The sequence below is a fragment of the Cydia amplana genome, chromosome 16 (genome assembly GCF_948474715.1).
Source record: "Cydia amplana chromosome 16, ilCydAmpl1.1, whole genome shotgun sequence".
Classification (NCBI taxonomy): domain Eukaryota; kingdom Metazoa; phylum Arthropoda; class Insecta; order Lepidoptera; family Tortricidae; genus Cydia; species Cydia amplana.
Genome location: NC_086084.1, coordinates 6,917,831 through 6,929,494, shown reverse-complemented (window position 1 = coordinate 6,929,494; position 11,664 = coordinate 6,917,831). Strand labels below are relative to the sequence as shown.

The following is an 11,664-nucleotide window of genomic DNA, read 5'->3' as shown; positions in this document are numbered from 1 at the left end:
CATATTTTCGGTTCCGTGATATTAATACATTTGGAAAACGGGTACTTATCAAACAGCCCTCGTAGTACTATTATTTATTCTGTGCTGGTAGTGAGCCTTCGTAAAACGAAGCTGAAGGTTTGGGTTAGAAACTGGTGCAGGAATTTATTTGTTAAAAGAAAAAAAGAAATTTGTTCCTGAATTATGGATGTTTTCATGTGTTACGAGTACGTCCATTTATTATAATTTCGCCTATCGTCCACAGAACAGGCCTTAGGCTAAGCGTATGCTGAGACGCAGGCGGCGCAGTTCACGCTGCGCAGCGCAGAGCAGATTTTGTAAAGTATAGAAAGTCCTTTAGCTGGTTGCATCTAGCTTTAGCTAGTAGCTGCATCGCGAGGACGTTCCATACTTTACAAAATCTGCTCTGCGCTGCGCTGCGTGAACTGCGTCGCCTGCGTCTCAGCATAGGCTTAGCCTAAAGGGGCCCATTGTTTACCAGTCCGCCTGACGATAACGATATCGGCCTGTCAGAGGTTCGGAACTGTCAACTATTTGTTCTAACTGACAGGCCGATATCGTCCGGCGGACTGGTAATCAGTGTGCCCCTTTACTGAGCTTACCGTGGCACTAGGTCGATATTTGTAAGATAATCCAGTATTTTTCTTACTCGAGTAAACGTATAGGGATACAATAATATAACGCAACTCCTTTTTCACCCATTTAAAAATTAAATTGATGATAATAATTTTACAGATTTAGCAACTGCACAGACCTATCTATACCGTCGTAAGTGCATTTCTTACAAATTTTATAATTATATTGCTTAATATTAGCTATATTGCTAATAGCTAAATTATGCGGGCCGCACGCTTATTTGCCGCCGTCGTGGTATAAAATATAGACTAAAGTCAAGTTATGATAACTTACGTAACAGCAAAGCCATTTAATAACGCTTAGGTACTTATTTGAGGTTATTTTATATACACAGTACGGATATGATGGTCGTTCTTGTCTACGTGACAGCGTGATAAAACGGTGTCCGTCACTTTCTTTCCCACGGTGTTAAACAGTGACAGTTATTTTATCACGTGGATAAAGATGGATAAAGCTATGCATAATAGGCTGGCAGACAAGATATTTTTACCGTCGCGTTAATAGTTACAATGTGACAGTGATACAATACATATACTTATACGAGGAAAAATACTTCTTTTATATTGTAATAATAAAACTTTTGTTAGTGTTTCTTGAAAAGAAATATGATATTCAACTAATGCATCTTTTGTTCAGGTGACCGACCACATTAAACCTTTCAAACAATGTCTTATCCATTTCAGGTACTCTCTTCGATCCTCTGAAGTTTTGGTAAGATTACACTGGTTGAAAATATTGTTAGAATTTACACTTTAGGCGTTCAAGTTATAGTGTATCAAAGGTCTGTTTGATTTCAAACATAGACATAGAGAATCATACTATCTTTGTCTTACACTAGTAAGCACCCAAAAGAAAAGGATGAGTATAGTTTTTTTTGTTCCTATTTACTGACAAGATTTGGTTGACCCAGTATATCTATCGACTGAAGCGAATCTTAAATTCAACTTGAGATGCATATGTGCATTCGAAATTAGAAACAGCTAAAAGACCCACCGCTTAAAAATTAAAAAAAAAACACAAGATGAATAAAAATAATTTCATGACTGTAACCTTTAGACCATACATAACTGGACTGGCCTTAATAACGTGTTCGCGTACAAAAATTCTGCCTATTTTGCGGGGAATTGAGGAATTAACACATAAAAAGATTACTCACAAACGCAAATAAGATATGTGTCATTACACACGCACATTTTGATAAAAAGCGGCCAAGTGCGAGTCGGACTCGCCCATGAAGGGTTCCGTATTTAGGCGATTTAAGACGTATAAAAAAAAAACTACTTACTAGATCTCGTTCAAACCAATTTTCGGTGGAAGTTTACATGGTAATGTACATCATATATTTTTTTTAGTTTTATCATTCTCTTATTTTAGAAGTTACAGGGGGGGGGGGGCACACATTTTACCACTTTGGAAGTGTCTCTCGCGCAAACTATTCAGTTTAGAAAAAAATGATATTAGAAACCTCAATATCATTTTTGAAGACCTATCCATAGATACCCCACACGTATGGGTTTCATGAAAAAAAAAATTTTGAGTTTCAGTTCTAAGTATGGGGAACCCCAAAAATTTATTGTTTTTTTTCTATTTTTGTGTGAAAATCTTAATGCGGTTCACAGAATTAAAAACAAAAGAATCATTATCTACTTACCAAGTTTCAACAGTATAGTTCTTATAGTTTCGGAGAAAAGTGGCTGTGAAATACGGACGGACAGACAGACGGACAGACAGACAGACATGACGAATCTATAAGGGTTCCGTTTTTTGCCATTTGGCTACGGAACCCTAAAAAGTAACACATTCTCATTTTGATGCACACAAACATATCACACATGGAAATACGTCGTAAACACTGGGTCGTTTGTTGACAGAGGGGTAAGTTCCCCTGTTGCAGCTTGCCACTAGCCGGCGAAAGCCGGCTTCAGGTTATAAATGCATAAATGCTATAATCTGTAACCTAAATATTCTTAAGAAAGACATAGTTTGTCAAAGGACTGTCTCATTTCAAACCCTTATGGGATCCCTTGTGTGTGAGTTTGTCTGTTTGTCTATCTGTCTGTCATTTGTCACAGTCAATTTACTTCGGAACTTCTAGATTTATGTGTATTTTAGGATAATTTAATAAATACGTAATTATTGATTGTATCTCTTATTATTATTACCTACAGGAGCGGAGAGTCAGTGAAATTGAAAAAATACAATAAAGACTGCAGAGAAAATAATATAGACACGTAAGATTATCCCGACTGATAAAATACGAACCGTATTGTTTGCACATAAACTGTTTGGCAATTGCAGCTGCATTACTGTTGCGACATTACTGCAGCGGCGTTGATGCCGCCGCTGTAACTGTCAATTTAGGTACTTGGAAAAACGAGTGACGGATTGAACGTCATAATCGCGGCAGCTAGTAATGCGGCGGCAACCCGAGGCATCCCGAGGTGAGTTAACATAGAGGTAAGGTGATAAAGCGACAGCGCAGCGTCCATATCTCGCCAACGATACATACTAGATAGTATATAGTATACAGGGGTCCTGTCATAGTAAATTTTGTACTCACAGTAAATTTACTGCCATCTATCGACACACGATTAAAACTCAAAATGAAAATGTATAAAACTATTAAAAAATTATATATATATGGATAAATGATTTTATTATTTTTATATCATTTCGAAACATATTCTTTCACTGATACCTATGTGTTAAAATTGTTAAATATGAAACGGTGTCGCCTACGCCATCTAGCCGAGCATAGGTCAAAGTTGTGTGCGCCATCTATCCGAGAATAAATGAGTATGTCATTTAAGTGTAAATCTTTTCTAATAAATAACTAATTTTAACCAACTCCATAATATCGTGTTCTATTCTAAATGAAATAAAAGGTAGTCTAAATAAATGATAAAAAGCTCTACTAGAATACTTTATGAGAATGGCTATATTATAATAAGCGTACTAGTAAGGAAGGTGTAACTATGACGTTGCTCCTGTTACTCGTAGTAAAAGGGCGCTTTTTTTTTGTTGTCACCTACACTTTTTTTTCAAATTTGGGATTTTTTATGTTATTTCTACTCAGAATCACGAGCACTTTCTATCCTAATAGGAGAAAAAAAGTGTCCCAAAATTTCCATACATTTTTCGATCTTTCCATTCCGCTAACCGCCATACAAATTCTATGAAAAATGGTGACGTAATGGAAATAAAAATCTTAGGACACTTTTTTTCTCCTATTAGGATAGAAAGAGCTCGTGATTCTGAGTAGAAATAACATAAAAAATCCCAAATTTGAAAAAAAAAGTGTAGGGGACGACAAAAAAAAAACGCCCAAATCTCGGTTTGCCCTGTACCAATTCTGTAAACTATCGTCACATTCAATAAAAAAAAAATCTTTACAACATTTCACTTGCAAAAAAGTAGTAGTAGTAGTAAACAGTTTATTGCACAAAACAAGTACATAACACAGAGATCATCCAGTAAATGTGTACAAAGGCGAACTTATCCCGTTAAGGGATGTATGTAGGGATGTAGGGAGTAGTATGTATGTATCTGAATGGCTAAAATACCTAAATTATGAAAACTTTGAAGGACTCGTATATTCAACATAACCTCACACACACACACACACACACACACACACACACACACACACACACACACACACACACACACACACACACTTTTGTTATTTTTAAGCTTCTAAAGTTTTCTTAACACTTCAATTTGTTCATTTTTTTGTTAACTATTACTATTACTAACATGACGTAATGTCTATACCTACTAGGAGCTCGCAACCTTTATTTAATTAACCTGTCTTGTTTAACAAAAATAAGCCATTTTCTTAATATTTTTGGGTACGATGCCAGCTGTCATCTCCATATAATTTATTTGTAACATTGAGATTTTGCAAATTAATGTAAAATAGACGTGAGTACCTACTTTAATTTAAATAAACAGTTTTTTAACCTTTAAATTTTTAATTAAATTACACTTGAAACACATAATAATATATATTTTTTTTAATAGCCTATATTGTGTCCCACTGCTGGGCAAAGGCCTCCCCTGTCTTTCGCCACTCGTCACAGCTTTGTGCATGTTCCCGCCAGTCGCCACAGAATGAGTCCAGGTCGTTTCGCCATCTCATTTTTGGTCTGCCTCTGCCTCGGGTGATCTGTGGTGCCCAGTCGGTCGCTATTTTGGCCCATCTGTCCGGGTGCATCCGACAGATATGTCCCGCCCAATCCCACTTGAGCTTGGCGGCCTTCACACCCACATCTGTGATAATAATATTTAAATTAATTAATTTAAATTATTTATTAATGTCTCGTACAATTTAAACGCAAAATTGTATTGAAACGACAGCTGTGACCGTACCCATAGGTTAGTATATGTTATACCGTACCTATGTGAAGAATAGTATTAAATAATAAAAATTAACCGGTTTTTGTTTCAGCAGTAGTAGTGAGACAAATAAGACCGGTAGGCGAAGCGGCGATAAACACCAAAAGTAAGTTTCTTACATCGTTATTAATATATACATATATCGAGTACAGAACGAAGGACTTTTATACAAACGGGGAATTGTTTAGGCTACGCACTTCATTTTTCACTTCTTAATCACGTTAATATTTCTAACCGTTTTAGAAATATAGTTTAATACATAACTCATAAGTCCAAAAATCTGTATGCTTCAATCCTAGCAAGTTCTATGAATGACATGAGATGTGTAAATTTAAAATGTGAATAACTTTGTAGGGTTGTCACTTATATAACAATATATCATTTTAATGATTTTATTTTACAATTAATCCAGCTTTACGATTACAATAACTCGATTGTAGATCACTTAGATAACACTATCCTTCCAGCTCAGTCTCTAGAAATGTTCTACCCTGTATATAGATATTTTAAGACATACGAGCAGACAAATACCCGATGGTAAGCGATTACCGTCGCCTTTTGAGGCCTGGGGAAAGACATAGGATAGTTTTCAACATCATCATAACGAAGAAAAATTTACAATTAACGGATTTAATGCCATGAGGCATTCTTTACCAGCCAACTATTGGTTATATACAGAGACTTGTATATATGCCTACACCGCGATCAGAAGTCCACCTATTGTGACATCTGTGCAACTGGAAATCCTTACCCTGAGCAATACCCGACATAAAATTACATATTCTTAGCCGTATTTTTAAATAATATACGGTTAAGTGCAAGTTGCACCAAACCGTACCTCGGCATGAAATCGTTCGCTAACTTTAATTGTATGGGAAGTTTCATTTCATAGTTCACTGAATACCTACCGTTGATCAGCCCGTCGATTGCGGTTGGTGCAACTGACCCTAAGTTCAGACCCTAAGTGCCACTTGCACCATTCCACTAACCTGGGGTTAACCGATTAAACCTGGAGTTACCATGTTTCCAGTACAATTTGACACTTGGTTAACGCTTTAACCGCTAAACCCCGGGTTGGTGCAAGTGGCCCTAAGCTGATTTAGACGGCGCGCGAACTCGCATGCGATTTTAGTTACATTGCGGACTGTTGGTTACGTCCAATTCAACCGACCGATCAAAACCCGCAATGTAATGAAACTCGCATGCGAGTTCTCTCATCATCTAAATGAGCTCTAACTGATCAGGAAGTTTAACTTGTTAACCTGCGAATGTTATTTTCTTTTAGATCGACAAGGTTTGCGTTGGCGGACTTCGAGTGAGTATAAATATTTGTATTACCTACCTTTTTAATTGTTATTCGTTTAGGGGAGAAATTGTTGTTTAGCTCCTCGTGCTAATTTGATACCCGAGCAAGCGAAAGACTCCAAAATTGAACTATGAGCGCAGCGAGTGGTTTGAAAATATTGAGCATTGTGAGGGTTTCAATGCACGAGAAATAAAAAATCAAAATTTGCTACCAAGTGACACAACATACCAACGCCAACGTGAGAATAATAGACTATGTATATCTGTAAAACACTACGAATCAAATTCATCACCTCAAAATTTGCATTTAATACTTTGCCACTCTTGTGGCGAAAATTCAACTTTCTCATCAGCTTTCGACGAATGCAAAGAGCATTCAAGCTAGTGTGATAAAAAAATATAACCGTTATTTTCTTAAAACGTTAGCTAATTTGGGAATACAATGATAACATTTTCCATATTTTTAACCTAGCGAACGAGCGATTAAAGGACTAATAGTTTATTTCACGATAAATGCTGTGTTTTTTATTAGGTATTTATATTTTTGTATATTATTTTATATGACTTATTTTTTTTAATTTTTAGGCCGACCCCAGAGGACCATAGCAATAATACTGTAACCACACGAAATTTCAACGGATATTCGGTAAATACCAACTGTTGATTTTATACCGTCACATATGCAAGTATAAATGTGCATTACATAAAATAAAAATTAAATTACAGCTGTATGAAGAACTGACACAATTAATGGAAAAGGTAGATGCAAACACCTCTGTTTCCGTAATAGGAAGAACCGCTGAGTTCCACAATATAGTGCTATGCAAAATTACATCCAAACAACACAGCAAGTACTTCAGAGCTTTTGATGACAAATATGTGGACGAAACACCAGAAAAAAAGATAATACTTATCGTTCACGGCCTATCCCCTATGGGATTCAGGAGTGTTCCATGCTTATATAATCAAAAAAGCTTTTTGAAATTAGTGAAAATGTACGCAAGTCATTTGGACAAATTTGATATATTTTTAGTACCAATGGGAAATCCTGATGGTATTGCGGACAAGACTGTGAGTATTCTTAATGTCATGTTTCGTAAATTGTTCTTAAAATCACGAGCCCTTTCGATCATAATAGGAGATAAAAATAGTTGATACAATCAGGGATCGGATACCGGTATTTTTTGTATGGGAACGGAAACGGTATTTTTTCGTTCTTTGCTAATTACTTCATTTCTAATTGGGCAATCAAATAATACGAAGTCGTAACCTAAAAACACAACCGAGTCCTACATTTCGAGTATAAAATAATTCGAAAAATATGGTTATTTCTAAGTTTTTGCAAAAAACCGGTTCCGATCCCTGGATACAATAGGTACCCTACGGTGTTGTCATCATCCATGACTGATGACGGAGCCCCGCGGCGCGGTGCTCCTATCATGTACGTATTTGTAATAGGAGTTATTCCTCGTTTCTAATGTTCCTATAGCAGTAGTATAATTAGCAATTTAACCTCTTACTGATATTACGTAGAATAATAATTCAGCTCCAAGGAATCGCAAGGATGACTCACGTTAGACTAGGCCGTGTCCGAGCCGGAGCTTCCGACGCTTCGTTTTCTATGGAAATCATCACGTGATCACCTGTCATCTGTCATAAAAAAGTAAGCGCCGGAAACTCCGGTCCGGACACCGCCCGGTCTAACGTGAGTCATCCTTTACGCTCTAAAATGTTTTATTTTGTCTAAATAATCAGCTCACGTTATGGAACAAGAACAAATCGCCTCAAGCTGCATGCTCAGGTGTGAACTTGGACCGCAACTTTGACGTACGTTGGAACAAGAGCCACGGCATCAAAAGCTGCCTACAGGTTTTCCCGGGAGAAGTCCCCTTCTCGGAGCTCGAGAGCCGTGCCGTGGCGGATCTTATCCACCATTACAACCACAAGATTGTGGCGTACATCCACGTCCATGCTGGGACTTATGGTCCTGGAGCATTCAAGGTAAACGGTTTTGTGTAGAGGCTCTTAGGACCGAGAGCGGGTTTAAGATTGAACGATTTGTTAATAATGGTGCCCTATTGATATTCCGAGAAAAATTACGCCGATTTTTGTTTCGCCGACAACGATTCGCCGACGGGTTGCTTGGCAGAGTAACGATTGGCCCAATCTCATTACGCATAATAGTCGTTTGCGAGAGTAGTCAATAAGCAGAACATTGATACGCATATTTACTATTCGTAGAATAATCATTTAGTAACTGTCATAATTACCCGAGAAACCATTGGTCGAAACACAATAGGTCGAATGTTCATTTGGCATATTATTGACTAGCAGAACTTAGAATATTCTTACCCCCGGAGTTACACACAATGTTTTTCATCACACTTGCGAAGAAAGAACTAAATTTTAATCGAAATAATTATAAACTAAGGTGAGAGTTCAAATATTTTGATGAAGTGTACCTGATGATGATGATTGTTTTGATGATAATGATGATGATTTACTTTAAGTAATATGTTCAGCGATTACTCCGGCACCCATGGTCCGATTTGAGTAAGTTACCTTCGAGGTATTCCCATAATAATTTTCTTCTTTAATCTTTATTCTGAGGAATTGACGGAACTTCTAAATTTTTAAAGGCATGTGTATTATGATTTGGATATTTTCTAAAGTAACTCAAGCATTTCCTCCCGAAATCCACCAATTTGATGTAGTGCAATTGTAGCCTCACTACATATTCGCTAATTTCTTCGTAACTTACTTTATATACATAATAATATGTATACCTACTTAACGCATTTAATTAAAAAATGATAATATTTTATATCATCTTTTTGTTGCGAAAATAAAATTATATGTATAATGTGAAACGTTATTCGACTAAACATTGCTTAAACGAAACAGTTACTCTGCCAAATGGAAATCGTCCGATAATAGTTCAGCTAATTTACACAGAAGCGAACTGAACTGTATGTGAACCAAGAGTTTGCGTAACGTTAGTCGACCAAAAGTTACATTTACAAATAAATTACTCTGCGGAACGATGTTCGGCGAATCGTTGTCGGCGAATCGATAATCTGCTAAAAGTTTCTCGGAGAATCATTAGGTATTATACCCGTTAATAATACGGTCTTTAGCATTTTTGAAGTGAAAACTTCTTTAGCGGCGCTGGGCACTTTTTGAGGTGGGGAAAAAATGATAAACTCGAGACAGTGTAAGGCGATCACGTGACCGTACGGCGATCACGTGACCGTACGGCGATCACGTGACCGTAAGGTTTAGATGGCCACTCATTTAGATGGCATTTAAATCAATAAAGAAAAACTCAATGACATTACATGAAAAAGCGCTGAAAAGGGCTGAAATACGAAGATCTCACAGTTACATTCTAACTTTATATTACTAAAATATAATTCAATAAAGCTACATCTTGATGAAATCGCTAATAAAAGTGAACTCTAGTACCTACTGGTGAAGAAAACTATACATAGTGCTGCAGATATTTTGGACTAGTAATTGAGTTTTCACTTCTGTCGGCACTCCCGGAGTGCAACCCGTTGTTTTTTTTAAATAATTGTTGCACTAAATAACAAATAACAGTATTAATAACGTGTATTTTCTGAAAGTTTGGAGTAAGTAGGTAAATTATTCAACGGACATCCAGAATAAGGAATATGGGACCATGGTACCTTCAAACCCCCTCCCCCCGGCTCAAGGGCTACGGCCGGGGACCTTTGTTATGTTCACCCCCTAACTAGTCCAAACAAAGTCAATAATTGTGTTCCAAGCATTTCCCTCTATACAATTAGCATTTGTTGCCTGACCTAATAGTAAACTGACAATGCATACGCAGGGAGACGCAGTACTGTATCCCAAAGGATACTCCAACCAAGCGATCGAAGACAAGTACATCGAGTTGGACGCGGGCGTCGAAGAAGCTATGAGGAACGCCGGTTTCAAAGTGTATGATGTCACTGTGACCAGCTTATACCGATGGTACGGACAAGTCACTGGATCAAGTGTTGACTACGCTTCTACAGTAAGATTATTATTTCCATCCATGTTTTTTTTACTTACCATTTAGTATCGCTAGCTCCGACACATACCTATAAATCAACAGAACCATTGTGACAATTTGTGACCTGACTGACTATTAGCCGTAGTTCAGTAGTACAGCTGCAAAAGTGCATAGCCGCTTTATGAATGTTCGCTTTATACAGCTCGCTGTATATTGCTGAACCGTTTAGTATAAAATTGTTCGTGTCATCTGTCAATTGTCAGCGTGGTAAAATAGGCGCCCGCCAGATGTCACAGACAGACCTTGGCAGCATTTCCCGCGTCAGCACAGAATGTTGTCAATTCAGCAGATTTCTTGATTCTGAACAATCTTAGGTATGTTAATCAGGATTTCAATTATTGATGTTCCATGTTGTAAATCCTAAGGTACGTCTAGTTGTAACGAATTATTAATTTATTTTTATTATTGCTTGCATATTAATTCCATCGTGAAGTGTAAAAGTGCCCTTGTGGCCTATGTGGTGGAGTATGAATGTGCACGTATGTTTGCTATACCTAGATTGCGCGCTGTGTATGAGAGCCTTGCATCAGTTGCGTTAATTAGGCGCGCTGTCTTCCTATCCAAAAAAAATGTTAATAAAAACACGAAGGTGATTGTCATACAACGGTATATTTGTATTTTTTTTTATTACCTACACAGGTATATGGCATTCCATATGCCATGGAGTTCGTCATGCAGCCGTATGAAAACTACAGATCACCAGAGACCACTTCCGAGGAAATGCACGACAACGTCCTCACCGAAGTCTGGCAAAGAGTCATTGAGGTAGTCTTTAGCGCCATTTACAAAGCTACAACACCGCATTCCTCCGGAGAATAAAATAAAAAGAGAGTAGAAAGATGTTTCAGTTGAGTTTATTATATTTTCCTTTTATTTAAATGGGGCATTATCTATGAAAAGGGACCTTATTGTTGATGGCGCTTACGCCGCATAGCGTCGCGCGGCATTGTATTTATATCGGAGCATCGTTAATAAAGGCGTAATCGCCATCGACAATAAGGTCCCTTTTCATAACGTCACAAATAGTAACTTTAAAGATATAAGCACACACAAGATTCTCTTGCCTAAAGCGAGGTTAGAGGACTAGCAATAACTTGCTTGCAATTTTCATTAGGTACATTGCGGTATCTGAACTTCTGAATGCAGTTTACCTTCGTAGTCGGCAATGTAACGTAAATTGCACGCAAGTTCTTGATAGTCTAGGCCTCGCTTAACTTTGACATCATACATATAAAATAAATACTATT

At 37.3% G+C, this 11,664-nt stretch overlaps 1 protein-coding gene across 1 annotated transcript; it reads left to right on the top strand.

Annotated features, from left to right (window-relative positions):
• The first annotated feature begins 7,078 nt into the window (after nt 1-7,078).
• LOC134655167 (carboxypeptidase A1-like) lies at nt 7,079-11,249 on the top strand. Its single transcript, XM_063510619.1, has 4 exons — nt 7,079-7,410; nt 8,095-8,340; nt 10,193-10,378; nt 11,057-11,249. Exons 1-4 carry the CDS (start codon nt 7,090-7,092, stop codon nt 11,234-11,236), a joined length of 933 nt encoding a protein of 310 aa, XP_063366689.1. The 5' UTR covers nt 7,079-7,089; the 3' UTR covers nt 11,237-11,249.
• Nucleotides 11,250-11,664: the final 415 nt, after the last annotated feature.